The sequence below is a fragment of the Stigmatopora argus genome, chromosome 12 (assembly GCF_051989625.1).
Source record: "Stigmatopora argus isolate UIUO_Sarg chromosome 12, RoL_Sarg_1.0, whole genome shotgun sequence".
NCBI lineage: Eukaryota > Metazoa > Chordata > Actinopteri > Syngnathiformes > Syngnathidae > Stigmatopora > Stigmatopora argus.
In genome coordinates, this window is record NC_135398.1 from 17130084 (window position 1) to 17147732 (window position 17649).

At 43.4% G+C, this 17649-nt stretch overlaps 1 protein-coding gene across 10 annotated transcripts in view; it reads left to right on the forward strand.

The window, feature by feature from the left end:
- The window catches only part of ednrba (endothelin receptor Ba), a 90143-nt gene that overhangs the window by 43916 nt on the left and 28578 nt on the right, over nt 1-17649 (forward strand). For 7 of the 10 annotated variants that reach the window (XR_013304173.1, XM_077614889.1, XM_077614884.1 and 4 more), the window contains exons 2-3: nt 13507-13968; nt 14571-14683. Coding sequence is in view for 9 of the 10 variants with exons in the window: in XM_077614889.1 (XP_077471015.1) it covers nt 13507-13968; nt 14571-14683 (575 nt within the window). In the remaining variant the exon portion in view is untranslated. Of the gene's footprint in view, nt 1-9012; nt 9207-9292; nt 9403-11263; nt 11352-13506; nt 13969-14570; nt 14684-17649 lie in introns of those variants that run through there. The other 3 variants (XM_077614887.1, XM_077614891.1, XM_077614892.1) reach the window with 3 other exon arrangements.

The window sequence follows — 17649 nt, forward strand, 5'->3', positions numbered from 1 at the left end:
AATCTTTAGCACACAAAAACTATGCTCAGACACTCTTTCTTGATTTGAGCATAATTTTGTTCAGTTTGTGCTAGGGCTCTCGAGGCGAAAAGCCTCCGGCTGTCCGCCTTGCAGCAAACAGCATCCAAGCCCACTCATGCTGGCATCACTCTGGATAGTGACAGGTTTTGTGATGTCATAGTATCTGAGAACAGGTGTGTTGGAGACCAGCCGCTTTATCTCATTTATTGCATCTTCATGTTTGGCCAGCCAGTGCCATTCTGTATCTTTATCCAAGAGTCTGCGGAGTGGTTCACACACCTCAGAGAGCTTTGGGAGGAATTTGGCGAGATAGGTCACAAACCCGATGAAGCATTGCACAGCCTTTGCATCTGTGGGAGTCGGCATCTCCACAACAGCTCGTGTTTTTCTGGGTCTATCTTCAGTCCGTCTGACGACAGTATGTGCCCGTGGAAGTGAACCGATTGAAGTTTGAATTGCAGCTTTCGCTCACTCAGTCTCAACTTCACGGCTCTGCACCGCTCCATGGGAGCGCGCAGGTTGTTGTCGTGGTCCCGTAGAGCGTCTGCCTCTGTGTCGCCACACCCAACAACCAGGATGTCATCTGCTATTGGTTCGATGCCAGGTAGGCCCGCTAGAAGTTCGTGCTGTTTGCGTTGGTAGATCTCCAGTGCTACCGAAACACCGAATGGCAGCTTGAGCCACCTCATGCGGCCCCACGGCATCCAAAACGTCGCCAAGCGACTGCTTTCCTCATCAAGTCTGCACTGTAGGAAAGTGTTGACCAATGTAAATATTTGAGCCTTGGGTAGCTTGTACAGTACATCTTCAAGTGTTGGCATGTGATAAACAGACATCAGCCGTGCTCGGTTTAAGTGGTTAGGGTCGATACACATTCTTATTTTTTCTGCTTTTGCGACTGTTACCATATTACTTATCCATGCTGTAGGTTCGCTCACCGGTGCGACATTGCCGGCTCTGATGTGTCTGTCTAGTTCGTCCTTGACCCTCTCCCTTAATGCTACAGGAACAGGTGCGCACTGTACTGGGGGTACATTTGGATCGAGCTCAAAGTGTATTTCTCCTGGGACAGACTCGACAGGGTCATTGAAGACGTCAGCATAATTGTATAGCAGCTGCTTTTTAGTGAGGGGCATGCCTTCTCCTCCCTCTACTTTGTTCAGCTCCTTGGGTATTGTGAATGTCAATAGGCTCAGGCGACCACATGTGGCCCCAGAAAGGAGGGGCTCTTGGTGCCTTTCCACCACCTCAAAGACCAGCTCATGCTTTTCTCCTTTAATGACGCATTCTGTGTGGAATCTCCCTTGTGATAGCATAGTTTCACCTGAGTAAAGTCTCAGCCTGCGACAACTTCTCTTTGGTCCTACTGCTCATGACGTTACAAGTGGCACCGGTGTCTAGCTGGCATGCTTGTCTTTTCTTGTTCAATCGCAGGTGCACAAACCATTTTCTATCTTTTGAATTTACTGTGCTGATGCATTCTGTGTCCTTGAACATATTATCCACATATCCGTCTTCATCTACGCCTTCATCTGTGCCCTCTCGCTGTACAGCTTCCAGCACATTTACTTTCTTGGTACTGTTACTATCCTGGCATACCTTGGCAAAATGATTTGCGACGCCACATGCCCGACATGCCTTACCGTAGGCTGGGCATTGTTCCCTGCCACGCTCGTGGCTCTTTCCGCAGTATTTGCAAGCCAACTGCTCTCTTCTCTTGTCCAGCATTCTATATCTCCCAGTCTGTCTCTCTGCTGCATTCACACTGTCCACTTGTACTTGCGGGCTATCCATGTTTTTCTTGCGTTTCTCAGTCAGCTCAGCAAGCTGACATATTTTGACTGCCGCTGGCAACTTGAGGTCTCGCTTACGCAGCAAGCGCCTTCGAGTGTCATCACTTGCAACCCCAAGCACGAGTCTGTCACGAATCATCTCATCCTGTAACCCACGGTACTCGCACGATGTAGCTCTTTCCCTTAGCCTTGTTAAAAAACTGCTTATTGGCTCATCAGTCTCTTGTTTGCAGCAACCGAACATATATCTCTCATAAATCACGTTTCTTGGAGGTTTAAAATACTCCCCCAACACATTTAAGATGGCAGTTGGGTCTTTCCTTTGATCCTCCGTCAATACCACGTTACGCATATAGACGTGGCGGCACTCGTTACCCATTAGCCGTCTCAGGGCGGCAGCTTGCACCTCCTCAGGTTTCTCGTATAGCCCTGTGGCTAACACAAAGTCCTCAAATTCAGCACGAAAAACGTCCCAGTTCTTTGCCAAATCCCCGGACATCTGCATGCCCTCTGGCGCCGGAATCACATTGTTTGCCATTGCTTCTAGTTTTAGCCAGCCACTTCTGACACCATGTTTCAGATCATGTCTTTATTTTGAACGAATACAAAATCACAGCGCGTAGCATTATGGGTAGAACTGAGAATGTGTTAAAATGATGATGTCGCTAACTGTTCACTATATAGTATACTATAATCTGTAACAGCGTTGGTCAAGAAGATACTCGGAAGCGGTGCTCTGTGTGGTTGTTTCCTTAGCTTAGCAGCTAGGCCCGCCCAGCATCCGCGCTTTTGCTTTCTTTCCCTTCGCCGCCTCCGTCGTACTCTGAGTGGGCTGACTATCCACAGAGATCCTGGTGGTCTGGAGATGTCCTCGGGGACATTGTAGGTTCATTGGTAATCTGTTGTGATGGATATATCGCATCTCCTCCCGAGAGTAATTAAATCCTGGCGACTGTAGAAAAAGTTTGCCTCGCAAATGTTAGTACATAACGATAAGATTGAGAAAACAAAACACCAAACTGGAGAACAAAGAGCCGCTGCACCCGTGCGCGCCGCCATCGCCAACTCTCATGACTTATACTTTAAGTGTAATTTTGTATAATATATTTATATCAGGGGGGCCGGTGGAAGAGTATTTAGCACGTCCGTGGCACCTGACCAGTCCTCTATAGCCCCTTTGGGTACGCAGGCATTTTTCCAGGAGCTGATGTTACCTCACCTCCATCATTACGAGGGCGAACCTGGTACTTGCAGACAGATTTTACACCAGTGATCATTGGTGTTTGACCAACAGCCACCTTTGCCAGTGATCGCGCTCGTGTGGTGTATGTTATGAGTCTCCTTGACGGTAGGGCGAAGTCGAACTGCGACCAGTGACTCGTTCAACGGTTTTAAAGCAGAGTTTGTCAGAGTTTTTGATCACCCAGTCAGGGGCAAGGGGGCAGGCAGTAGCCTGCTGTTTTTTTTTCAACCGATCTGACCGTGGCAGACTATTCGATTCACTTTTGAGTTTTGGCTGGGAAGTGCGGATTTGGCGATGCAGCACTGTGTGGTATTTTTCGATGTGGGCTCCAGCTTCAGCTCGGCTGCGTCGTCCCGAGCAGCTAGCTCATTCTTAACAGTGGGAGAACACTGTCAAGGATGAGCTGGCTGCTCGGGACGACATAACCGAGCTGGAGGAACTGATTGCTTTGGCCATCCGGCTGCCGGATGGAACGTGCTGGGGAACACTGGTGCCTTCAAAGACCCCCTGCGGGAAATTGCATGATGACTGCTGGGGTGGACAGCGTTGGGGTATATCATAAGTTGTCTCAGGGCTGACACTGGTTCTGAACTCGACGAGAGAGGAGGCCATGCAACTCGGCAGGGGCCGACTCGGTGGCAGAATGGAGGAGGAGAAGACGAGACGTGCCCATACTGTGGCAGCCAGATGGCTGCCCTTGTGCCACCGTAGATTTACTTCCCGCAAAGTTTCTCGCGCCGGAGGAGAGGATGATGGCTGACAATTGCAGGCCTTGATGTGAGTGCCCACACAGCGCCCTTAAGGAATTGGCATAAGACTGCAATTACCAATCATTTGGGGAAATTAATTTCAGAGTGCTCTGATTGACTCGGGAGCAGATGACTGTTTTATGGACCAGTGCATGGTCGCCACGATTAAAGGGCCACTGACCAATGCTTTTTGATCCTAAAAGAGTGTGTGATTTCGATGGGCAACCCCTGGCGGACGTTAAGTATGTAACTACACCGCTAAATCTTAAACTATCCAGAATACAAGATGAAATAAAGTTCTAATCTAATCTAAACCGAGGTCCGCAATTTTCTCGTTATGCCATTCAAATCAGATCTAATCGTTCTGGGCCTCTATTGGCTGCAGGTGCACAAAACTAATATAGATTGGGCTAGGGCCCAAGTGGAGTCCAAGACGCTTCCTCTACACCAGCCTTATGAGTGTGCTAGGCCCTGTATCGATTACCTTGGTCTTACAACAACTACCCTCTCCCTTTGTTAGATTCTGCTTCAAGACCCTACTGTGGCATTTTGAGTATTTAGTTATGCCTTTCGGCCTCACTAACGCTCTGGCTGTGTTTCAGAACCTTATCAATTATATTTTAGGGGACATTTTCTGTTTTGTATCATTGGATAACATCTTAATCTTTTCATGGGATTTTTGTGAACATTGTCAACAACTCTGCATAGTTTTGAGACTTCCTGGAGAATAGCTTATTTGTTAAGGTGGAGAATTGCGAATTTCATTGCAAGTCAGTGCATTTTCTGGGGTTTGTCATAGAGAGGGGCCAACTCTGCTCTGACCCAGCCAAGATGTGGGTAGTGGTAGAGTGGCCAACTCCCACGTCTCACAAAGCATGGACAAATAGACTTAAGGACAGTTTTTTCCCCACAGACATCAGGACTCTGAACTTGCGTTAGCACGACACACAATCCCTTCTGTGCAATAACTTCGGGGTGTGCAATAATATCTTAGATTGTGCAATATTTTAGAATTGGATGTGACTCTTTATATTTTTATATTACTTATTTATGTTGTTTTACTAAGAAAACGCACTTTGTGGAGTAGCACCACCAATTTCGTTATACGCAGCTGTGTATGATGACAACAAAGGCTTTTGATGATGATGATGAAACCTATGTCTGAACAGTCTGAACAGTGTAAAAATTTGTCCCACAGTCAAACGGACAGACAGAGAAGACCAACCAAAAACTGGAGGCGACCCTCTGCTGCATGTGTCTCAATACCTGGGGTCCTGGTCTTCGCACCTTTCATGGATTGAATATGCACGCAACACCCTTGTCTAATCAGCTACTGGCAGGTCACCCTTCATGAGCACGTATGGGTTCCAGCCGCCATTGTTGCGCTGGTCCGGAATGTAGCCCGTAACTGCATGATTGCTGACCATCACAGGAGACTTGCCCCCGGCTATCATCCTGGCCAGATGGTGTGGCTGTCTACACAGTATTTGCATCTTTCTGGGTTCCCGGGAAGCTGGCCCCGAAATGTATGGGCCCCTTTGAGGTGGACCCTTTGGTGAACCCCATTACAGTCAGGCTGAAACTCACAAACTCCATGAGTCCACATCTTCCTGCCCTCTAAAGTCTAAACCCTCAACCGGAACCCCCTTCTGCTCCCGTCTGGTCAATGGTGGCCCCGTGTACACTGTGCAGTGTTTTGTAGTAGTAGGAAGGTTTTGGCCCGGAGGAACGTTCCTGGATTCCCCGCTCTTGGATCCTCGGCCCCTTGCTTTTAAGGGACTTCCACTCTCTCCATCCTGCAAAACCAGTTGGTCCGCCAGGGGGCATCTGTTGGCTGGGGGGTCCTGTCATGTTCTGTAACCTACATTGACTCTCTCGTTTCAGTAGCTAGTTAAGCCAAAGAGACGGGGAGGTGCAACACAGCTGCGGTGGATTGGTATTACTGTAATCCTTCTTCATTTCGTGGCTTCAGGTTTCGTGGCTTCAACGACATCGCAGAATTTTTTTCTGAAAAGAAGTTCAGAATATTGTGAAAATCCATGCTGAAACTCAGAAGCAGAAGCCACTCCCTTGTCTTCCATTTGCCACTAGGAAAATGTCGGAAGACACAAGGTCAAAGTCACTCAACTGAGAAGAAAATGGCGGGAAGCGGGCAGTGGCCATCATTTTCATCCGAAAATTGAGCTTTCCGAGCGGCCGGGAGCCCGTGTGATGGTGGATTTTGATCAGAAATCTGAGCCCCCGTGCAACCAGGCAGTGGGCTGACATCATTGCACTTATCAAAAAATAAAGCTCACTGGACGGCTAATCAACGGTTGGACGGCGCGGAGTAGCGAAGTGGAAGCATAATTTCCCGGTCGGTCAGCCAACTATCCGGCGACCCATGCCTGCGGTGTCGGCCGACGATTCGGCGGCCCATTCCCGCGGCGTCGACCTACTGTTTTTTTGTTTATCGCGGTCGTGTCTGGTTTACATTACTGTACTTGCCTTGCCCTTGCTTACTGCCGTGTTTGCCCGACATTCCTCCGAGACCTCCTACAAGTTAGAGTTTGGTATTTTGTGTTATCGTGTACTTTTGCATCCTTAGTTGTACTTGCTGATTATGTCGAGCTGTTTTTGTTATACTTTCGCTTCTTAGTTTTATCCGCCCACTCGGTGATGCTTTAGTTGTGTCTTTTGATTCTTGCGATTTTCGTTGTGCTCCCTTTGATAATAAAGACTACGTTTGTAAATCTCAGTTCCTTTTCCTAAGTTGTGTGTGGATCCACGGCTTTATTTTTGTACATGTCGCTAGTAAATGTCAGTAGGACAAAATCGGAAAATTCTCTTTATAAAATTTGATTTTAGAAGTTTGGTAGCGGGCGGGGGGGGGCCAGTGGCGCGAGTAGTTAGCACGTCAGCCTCACAACTCTAGGGACCTGGGTTCGAATCCAGATCATCTGTGTGGCGTTTGCATGTTCTCCCCGGGCCTGCGTGGGTTTCCCCCGGGTACTCCAGTTTCCTCCCACATTCCAAAAACATGCATGGTAGGTTGATTGGGCACTCGAAATTACCCCCCCCCCCCCCCCCCCCCCCCCGGTATGGGTGTGAGCGTGCATTATTGTATTTTTGTCCGTCTCCTTGTGCCCTGCGATTGGCTGGCCACCAATTCAGGGTTTCCCCCGCTTCTGGCCCGGAGATAGCTGGGATAGGCTCCAGCACCCCCCGCATCCCTAATGAGGATAAAACGGTTCAGAAAATACGATGAGATGAAAAAATAACATCAGTATTCTGTAGATTTTGTTTCTTTGCTGTCAATCGCAGTGTCAATATTCGCGTATTCAGTCTATCGAATTGGACAATCGTCTTGACAGTGTCATGTTTTTACACTGAAGCATATTTGTACCGTAATGAGGATGAAGCGGTTCAGAAAATGAGAGAGTGAGAAAGAGAGTCAGTATTGTCTTAAAATGAATAACATACGAAATCTATCCGTGTTGAAACGCAGGGAAATAAGAGGAAGCTAACGGTAGGCAACCTAGAGAGCACACAAACACATGAGCACACATCTAATTTCGCAACATCAAGAATTCAAGCAACAACATTAACAACATAAGTCAACAACATAAGTCAACAACAAACATTAAAGTTTTATGATTTCTTTGGATTTTTATTAGTCGCTCCTAGTTTTACCTGTTTGAATTTAACTTGGCCTTCTGCAGTGCTGGTTGATGAACCTTTAAAAAAAAAAAACTATCTAAAGAAGAATGCCTTTGACGACTTAATAATGTTTCTATAATGCAACAGACAAACATCGTCAAAGTGGGCGATGACACAACCCGTGAACACTTTTTCTGGATGTGTTTTTTTTCTACAAAGAATGTAATGTCTCCAGCATTTCTATGATTTTTGTTGTTGGAATGTTCGCTGCCTCTACCTCATCTGCCTTCTTGCTTCATTCCTCCTGTATTGCCAAGTGTTCCATTAACTCTAGAAAGTTTATTTTTATTCCCCTTGACCAGCTCGTCATTGTCCTCCTCGCTGACCACTTATTTTAATTTGCAGCTGTTATGGGTTTTAGGCGAAGGACCCCGAAGCAGGCATGAAGACAGCTTTACTGGTGATGATGTCTCTATTTCAATTTACCCTGACAGAGCGAAGGCACGAGGGGGTAGTGTATGCAGGCCGGGGAGGCTGATGCAAGGGTCGAGAGCCGTGACGTCCATGTGAAAGATCCAAGGCAGAGGTATGGAATCCGTGAGGCGAGAAACGTGGTCGTAATCGTGGTCGGGATGGTACTCGTGGTCCTAGGGCAAAAACAAGAGGTCTAAGATCAGAGAAGGCAGAAACAAGCAGGTAACGTGAGAGGGTACTTTACAGTGAATAAAGACGATCCAGCACCATGGTTCAGCTCTGGGTGGTTTAAATAGCTCCGTGGCTGTGATGAGCCGCACCTGCTGCTGCTTAGCTCATTAGATGCTGGACCTGCAATTGGATGACAGGCGCAACCACACACTTGTCTGGCAAGAGACAGTACCATTACAATTTAGAGTGTCCAATCAGCCCACCATGCATGTCTTTGGAATGTGAGAGGAAACCGTAGTACCCGGAGCAAACCCACGCAGGACATGCCAACTCCACAGAGGTGGACGTGACCTGGATTTGAACCAAGAACCCCAGAGCTGTGAGGCTGACGCGCTAACCACTCGCTCCACCGGGCCGCCCACTTTTATTTATACATAAAGACAATAATACATTGTGAAAATCGAAATGTGTGGTTTTTTTAGGTTTTGTGTGTATTTATTTCATTTCTTCATTTTCTACACCGCTTATCCTTGTTACGGTTGCATGGCGCTGGAAAAATCCCACCCGACCTCGGGCAAAAGGGAGAAAGTCTTATTTTGTGTTGTTTAACTACACTGCAAACATTAAAAAAAACTCAGACTTGCAGTGCAAAGTTAATCAATTCACATAGCCTGTAATCAAATCATCTTATTTATCTTGTTTTTCATCCTATCTGAAGACATTCTATTTCATGCAGGGTCTCTTTACGTAATGATGAACCATAACCCAATTGAGGGAACATTTATTCTTGTAGGAAAAACGTTTTACTTATCAAAATACAATTCCTTAGACAGTATCTCTGCTAATTTATTAAAAAACCACCACTTAACCTTCAAACCAACACACCTATATTGGCACTTTCTACTTAGTTGAAAACCAAAAAAAATCCCTCCATGAGAATTTTGATTGCTGCCATTTTCGTTTCGAAAAGAAAAACTTCTTAACATCCTATTGGCTTCTCCTCCACACCTCCTTTACATAAAACAAGAAGTAGTTGAGGGGCAGAGTTTCAGCCAGCTGAGTGAGCCCACAGCGACTCAGCCAGAACTGAACAGGGGAGGATGAGACTGCTTATTGGTAAGAGAATTTGAGTTTGACTTGAATCAGAATCTCAAAGAGGCAAGGTGTTGTTAGAAATGACTGTGCTGTCACTTCGAAAACAGCCGCCTTCAATTTGGGGAATTCATCATTTCTGTGAGAGGTTTACAAACACGGGTGGACTTGTGAACTGAGAAGTATTTGGGGGTGATTTCTACTTCAGCAAGAAAAAAAAGTAAGTGAAAACTTAGATTCTGGGCAATCATCATTGATTGTTAATTTAAACAAAATACCTCTTCAGCTGCATGGTCACGCAGAATATATCTGTATGCTAAGTATTTATGCCAATGCGAAAAATAGTTTTTAAGGGGATAAACAGAGAAGCGAGAGAACATAGCAAATGCAAACAAAAAACTATGATAACACAATAACACAGCATTTGACTAAGATCATGTTAGGTAACATTAAGGTTCTTATCCTTAGGAAAGCCAGTGCCACACCTAGTTTGAAACAACACGACTAGTGGCAAATATGATAGTCCAAGACAAGAACCTCTGTGGTCCAATCTAAAGTCTTTTTTAAATATCTTTTCTATTTTTATTTTAAGTTTTTTTTTTCATTGCAAATTTTTATTTCTAATATTTTCTTTTTTAAAGCCCTTTTTATCACTACTTATTTACTGTTTGTTTATTTTAGATTTCAATGTCAATTTTTTTGTCTTTAAAAACCTACAGGAATTTTGTTGGTAAAAAAAGGTGAATTGGTTATAGAACCAGTATGTGAAGAGCCTGTTTCGTTGTGAAGATTTTAGAATGTTAATGGTAGCTCAGTAGCACATTTTATTATAATAATAATAATAATAATAATAATAATAATAATAATAATAATAATAATCGGACATAGGCCCTGTCGTCATTATCAACAACACAAAAAAGCCTACTTGTCATCACACCCAGAAACTGCGTGTGACGAAATTGGTGGTGCTTCTCCATAAGCTGCGTTTACTCGGCAAAAGACCTAAATAAGTGCAAGTTAAATCCTGGCGACTGTAAGATAACGAACGACACCGAACTGGAGAGCATAAAGCCGCTGCGTCAGTGCGCGCCGCCATCTTGAGTATCATGATATATATTTAAAGCTGTTCAATAACATCTGCATCACTGTGAGTGGCCATTAAACAATTAAATCTCATAATTATGAAATGTGTAAGTGAACTAGCACCATCACAGATGTTATCTGGTGCCAAAAATTTAGGATAGTTAGGTAGCCTTGTTCCCATCCTTCCAAGAGGGAAGTGTTTCCACTGCATGGAGACCTGGCCGATAAGAAACCATTACCAGGGAGTCAAGGTGCTCTGACAGACCCAACATTGCCTCAACCAACCACTTGGAAAAAAAACCGTGGCCCAACCAGGCTCACCACCAGCCAAACTCCTCCCCGTGAGTTCCAAAAGACTAAATTGATTACTAAGGGATTTGTGTTGGGGTTTAGGATTCATCTTGTGACTGTCTTGGGAGGAAAATACTTGCAATTTATCTTGTTTGCCACTGTGCAAGTACAAATATTCACTCTTTATGTACACAAATATATACACCGTTTATACACACACACAAAAGTGTGAATGAAAAATTGTTCAAGACAATTGTCGTTTGATTAATATTTCATCATAACATAAATTAAAACGTTTAAGTGTGTTTACATGCGCATGGACCTATTTTTAATAGAATGCCAAACAGCCGCCCTCACTTGCGTAGTGGCCCATCCTCCCAAAGGAATATATGTCATAATTTTATTCATTCATTCATTTTCTGTACAACTTATCCACAGAAAGGCTGCAGGGGGTCCTAGAGCTTATCTCAGCCAACTACGGGCAATAGGTTGGGAGACACGCAGAATTGGTTGTCGGCCAATCGCAGGGCACAAGGAGATCTACAACCTTATTCATTTTAATGGCTTAATAAATCATTTTCCTATGTTTTTATTCTTTTTTTGTGTTTCGCATATATTTTGTACAAAATGGGAATACATTTTTTAAAAATGTTTTTAAGGGGTTTGGGAGCAATTTCCCCTCTAATTTTTCATGTCTGGGCATACAGAAAACCTCTGAGCACACTAAGGACCACTGTGAAAACATCAGAAGTGATCACTATGGCCATACATCAGTATCACACCTGCCATCAACAGGTGCATTTCTACTACCCATAAATGATTTATTCATAATTAAATTAATTAATATCCGTCATACGCAGTTTCTGGGTGTGATGACAAGTAGGCTTTTTGTTGTTGATGATGACGACATGGCCTATGTCCAATTATTATTATTATAAATAAAACATCTTAATACATGTCACTGGAATATGCACAAATGTGACTTAAACTTTATCTTATTTTTCCCGTCTATTCTTCTCACTTGTCATTCTCATTCAAATGAATTTTCTGCTGAATATGTCGCTTGAGGTAGTCTAGCTTCCATTTATATTTCATATTTTTCCATTGAAAAACTCACTTACAACTTTAGCTTCGCTGCATGTTTTGCAGACCAGCGCATAATCTGGCAGCCATTCCAACTAAAAAGAAAAACAGTTCTTTCATTTTGGGGTAGGCAGTCAAAGTATCAGATTCACTTTAGTAGAATTAGCATTAGCATCACTTAACTCTGTCGCACTGTACTGTCAATGCTATGACTGGCTGGGTAGCGTAATTGCATCGTATCCTATGAACAACAAACAAACCATCACATAGATAATCAATCTATAGTAATGATAAGTAAATAATCAATAAATATGAATAGATAAATAAGTAGTCTAAGTAGTAGTCAACATGGATATGTGGTAAATAAGTGACTAAATGGCTAGCAATAAGTCTTGATTAGGTCCTAAGTGCAGAAGTCGTGTTGAATATGGTGTCAGCTCTTGGAAAGAAACTGTCCTTGAGTCTGTTTGTCTGGGCTGTTATGGCTCTGTAGCACCTTCTAGAGGGCAGCAGGTTGAAGTGGTGGAAGCTGGGTGCGTATTGTAGTTGAGCAGCTTAGAGGGAACATTGTTTGGGAGGTTGGATTGCAGACTTTAAAACTGTTGGAATGAATTGGAGTGTTCAAATGTAAAATGTGTCTGTACTGTAAAATCCAAACAACTTCTGGAATGTATTAATTTCTTAAGTAAAGGTACCGCTGCACAGTATATTCATTTTTTCATTCATTTTCCCTACCACTTATCCCCACAAGGGTGCTGAGGTCTATTCTAGCCAACCCGGTTTGGGTCATCCTGAATTGTTTGCAGGCCAACTGTAGAGCACAAGAAGATGAACAACCATTCACTCATATCTCGGGCCAATTTCGAGTATTTAACCAGCCTACTCTGCACCTTTTTGGGATATTGGAGGAAACCCACCTAAGCTCAGGGAGAAAATGCATACTCCACACAGTGAGGACCCATCTAGGATTGATCCCAGAATTGTGATACCGCAACACTTACTACTCGGCACTGGACCACCTATTTATATATTGTTCTACTGTTCTTCAACCAGCCTACCATTGATGTATTTGGGATGTGAAAGGAAACTGGTGCACCTGGACAAAACCCACACAGGCACAGGCTGAACATTCAAACTCCATACAGGAAGGTCGGAACCTACTCGAGGTCATAACTGTGAAGTGGACATGCTATCCTTTTGACCCTATTGTATCTGATAGGTTCACCAAAAGGCACACCCAAATGCACGCACAAATAAAGAGACAAGACAATCTTCTGGGTTTTCTTGCAAGGAGAATCAAACCTTTCAGGTCTCTGCCCAGATTTGTTCTGGCGTCACACGCATCTTTTCCCTGTTTATTAGCTTCAAGGACCCTAGTTACAATGGATGTCTCAGCTGTCAAAGGATGGGTGGTAAACAGAAGTGAGACGTCAAATAGTCAAAACAACAGAAGGTCATGTGCGCCGAAGGATCTTCTCTACATTCCAGTAGTCCAAGTGGATTCGGATACCCTTTTGTTTAGTCTAATTAAGGAGCAAAGTATTTACTTCGTTGCAAGCATGCATTTTAGATGTAGTAAGCAAAGCACTTTCTTCATTGCAAGCAAATATATAATAATGTAAGACTAATAATCCTAACAGTATCATTTAATATATGATGTCTCTTCATATGACACACTAATATCTGCAACTGATATTCCTTTGGATGGGTTAGAGAGAGAGTGACAGAGCAAGAGAGAGTTGGAATGGGAGAGGGTGAGGGAGAGATTTTGTACACAGCATGCATAACAGTTTGATTTTATTCTTTTACATAAATAACAAGATCTCAACTGTGCAATACCTGTTAACAGCACTCTTCTTTTTCTCAGTTTAGGCATTCTCGGACGATTCAGGCAAATTTCCAATCAAACGCCAGGATGAAGCATCCTCTTTCCTATTTGGGTTTACTACTGATGGGCCTGAATATCCTTACAGCCAACAGGCAGCTGGAACCAAAAAAGCAAACAGCCCTATATTCCCCTACTGCAACACAAAGACATGAGCTAGTCGAACGGGATATTCAGGGTCCAGAGAGGCCCAACATCACCATGCCACATCGCCGAATACCCCCCATGTGCAGTGCACCCACAGAAATCCGTGACACTTTCAAGTACATCAACACAGTTGTGTCCTGTCTGGTGTTTGTAGTGGGCATCGTTGGGAACTCCACACTGTTGAGAATCATCTATAAGAATAAATGCATGCGGAATGGGCCAAACATACTTATTGGCAGCCTGGCTCTTGGAGATCTACTGCACATCATCATTGCCATTCCCATAAATGTTTACAAGGTGAGCCCAAATGTCAATGCTAAGAATTAGAAAACCTTGAGTATTGCTACTGTATTGTTTTAATTTTCCTAATGGAAATATTTCGGACACTTTGTAAGCCCACATAATATCTGGCCTTAAAATGGCATGTTATTATTGACCCTGGTTCCCGAGGTCCTTGATTTCCCATCATGTCTCTGTTATGTTATTATATGAGTTGCAGTGCATAGAGGAAATGTTATTTAAGAAAAGAGGGAAAAGAGGGAAAGGTTGTCAAAACAATATCTGGTGGATTGTGTACATTCCAATAGTTCTCACAGTGGTGTCGCAGGCTTATTGTACCTTTACAGCTACAGGCTTTGATATCCGGTATAAACATCACTGAATTTTCAAGAAGCGCCAAAGGACTTTTAACCCTGACCAAAATAAGGAGAAACTTGGTTTCTGTCCATTGAGACTAATTTAAATTCAGCTTCATGTAATTCAAGTCTTAACTGTATTCCCCGTGTGTGGTCGATTGGTCGCCGGTCTTTTGGTCCCTGGCCCAGTAAAAACACAGAGCTGAAGAATTTGCTTCACTACCTCCCATAGCTGAACTCTGCTCTTGAACTCTCTCCCTACAGCTTCTGGCAGAGGATTGGCCTTTTGGGTTGGCTCTATGCAAGTTGTTGCCATTTGTCCAGAAGGCCTCAGTAGGAATCACAGTGCTGAGCCTGTGTGCACTAAGTATTGACAGGCAAGTTACTTCATTCGTCCACTCCTTATAGGAGCTTTCCTCATGCATCATGAATTATTATTATCTATGTTAATTATGGTGACAGCTCTTGGAAAGTAATTAAGTTAGAGATTTTTATTGCATAAAGAATATTATTATTCAAATGTTTAAAAAGAAATAATAGAGGTAGAACAAAAGGTTGCTATTGATTGAAAATGTTTTGTTTCTAACAATATATCTTAGTTCATATTTGCTTATTTTAGGTTTGCATTCCTCATCTTGTCATAGCATATCAAAGATGCTGAAAAGAGGATAGCAAAGCTCCCAATTAGGCGTTGTCCAAACTATTCCACAAAGGACCACATTTCGTGCAGGTTTTCATTCCAACTGGCCAAATGGTTGAGACCAAATTTCTATTGGTTATCTTACAAGTGTAATTGATTGACCTGAGTCAGGTGCTGCTGGTTTCAGCAGAAAACTCATTTGCTGGTTTAGCACTTGAGATCCCAGGTTTTATCACTTCAATTTTCTTCCCAGAAGACCGAGAACTGGCTGGGTTGTGTAAATTAGCAACTCAGCGGCTCATTATTGGCCTCTTTTGTTTTGTAAATCACTTTACCGTGATCCTTCACCACTTCACGGGTTCAACATTCGCGGCTTCAGTACATCGCGGTTTTTAATCTGAAACGCACAAGTGGAAGATACGAGTGGAAAATGGCAGAAGTCAGGGCATGGCTTATTCTTCGGTGCTGAAATGGGTGGTACTCAGCGCAGAAGAAAAAGAGGAATTTCACCGTAGAAGAAGAATGACACACCAATATTACAAACAGCCAAGGGAGCCATGCCTTTTCTGCGGATTACATAACATACTTTTCGCAAAGCGCACAGAAATATTACGGTGATCCTCTTCCAGCGTTGTATGGATTTTTAATCGACGTTGAAAATGCCTCTTAAACGTCCGTTGTCATCTTATGCATCATAAATGAATTACCTTGCGTTATATCAAGAAGGAAGAAGCGAACATTAGGTGACCACGAGGAATATAATCATCTTTAAGATGGAGAATGCCCTATCGAGAGAAGATGATTCCTCTGGGTACCAACCAATGTTCCCTCTAAGGTGCGCGCGTGCGCAATTGCGCGCTACTCCCGTCTTCTCTGCGCAGCAGCAATCATATGTCGCGCAGTAAAAAAAAAAATCGGATTTTTTATTTTTTATTTTTATTTTTTTACCCCATGATGGCGCCGTTTAAGCGGCAGCCAGTGGCAGTAGCTCTGTCCACTCATGTTTTTCGTGTTTTACAGCATGTTTTACATGAAAAATTAGAGGGAACATTGACATGCACCTGCTTGTGGCAGGTGTGATACTGGTGTGCCCATAGCGAGCAATGATGATGTCGTGACCGGATGATTCGCCTAAAGACGTTTCGCCGACGGACGTTTGACAGACGGACAGGTCGCCAAATGAACGTTCGTTCAAACAGCGTTTAATGATTACCGTAATTACTCGAATATAACGCGCACTCGAAAATAACACGCAGGTAATTTTGGACCAAAAAAATCTGGAAAAACGCAGTACTCGAATATAGTGCGCACCTAAAATTTCCCGCTGACGAAAATCAGAAATCTTACCTTTTTTTCTTCGTTTCACGATTGTTTTGTTCAAAACCGGATAGAGAAATCTTCAGGTACGAGCGTTTGAATTTTAGGGCAATAGATGATACACAGAGTGGACAAACATATCATGTAGACATGTTATGTTGCAATACCTTTTAGACTTCCTTGAACATTGACTACATTTCAATTGACAATACCATGTTTTAATTCAAATATCTATTGTCATTCTCAAACAAGAAAAGGAACATACAAATTGAATAAATAAATGATTTGAAGATATGCACAATGGAAAAGACTATCACATGTAACAAGGGAATGTACTGCCCCCCGCTGGACATATTTCTAAATACAAGTACGTACTACACTACAATGTAGTATTCTACTTTCCAGCTTATTAATGCAGGATTGTGATGTTTGTGAAGCTTGACGATCTTTAATATGCGTGTATTTTGAATTCAAAGTTGGAAATTGCACAATGTCCGTGCGTCAAAGTGAGTTTGACAATGCTTTTTTCGATCGAAAATTTGTAATTTATTTTAGTTATTGATTATAACACGCACCCCCAACTATTGGAATTAATTATATAGCAAAAATATGCGTGTTATATTCGAGTAATTACGGTAAATACAAATACTAGTATTTGTTAGTTTAATGATTAAATACAAATACTAGTATTTGTATTTAATCATTAAACGCTGTTTTCAGCTGGTTTTGACCGAATTTGAGAGCATTTTGAGCCATTTGGCGAATGGACGTATATGGACGTTTTTTTGCCTCCATCGCGACATCATCGCGACATTTTACCGAGGAATTCACTTCCCTGGGCTCGGTTCTAATGTCCAAAGAGCTCCAGTATTTGTATTTAATCATTAAACGCTGTTTTTAGCTGGATTTGACCGAATTTGAGAGCATCTTGAGCCGTTTGGCGAATGGACGTATATGGACGTTTTTTTGCCTCCATCGCGATATTTTACCGAGGAATTCACTTCCCTGGGCTCGGTTCTAATGTCCAAAGAGCTCCAGTATTTGTATTTAATCATTAAATGATTTTTTAGGATGGATTTGACCCGATTGCTGTCATTTTACGGCTCGGTTCTGCTACATCTGCCCGCCCAAGAGTGCTTATTCCCAGACTGCCATGCCCGCCCAAGAGTGCTTATTCCCAGGCTGCCATTGATGGTAGACTAACATTGATTTTTACTATAATTTGGACAACACCGGCGGCGGGCCGGATTAAAAATCCTAACGGGCCGTATATGGCCCGCGGGCCGAGGTTGAAAAACTTGTACACACACGATCCGGGGGCGGGGCGAGCGCGCGAATGCCGTTTCGGCGAAACCTCCGCTCGGCCGGATGAACGTTCGGCGGAAC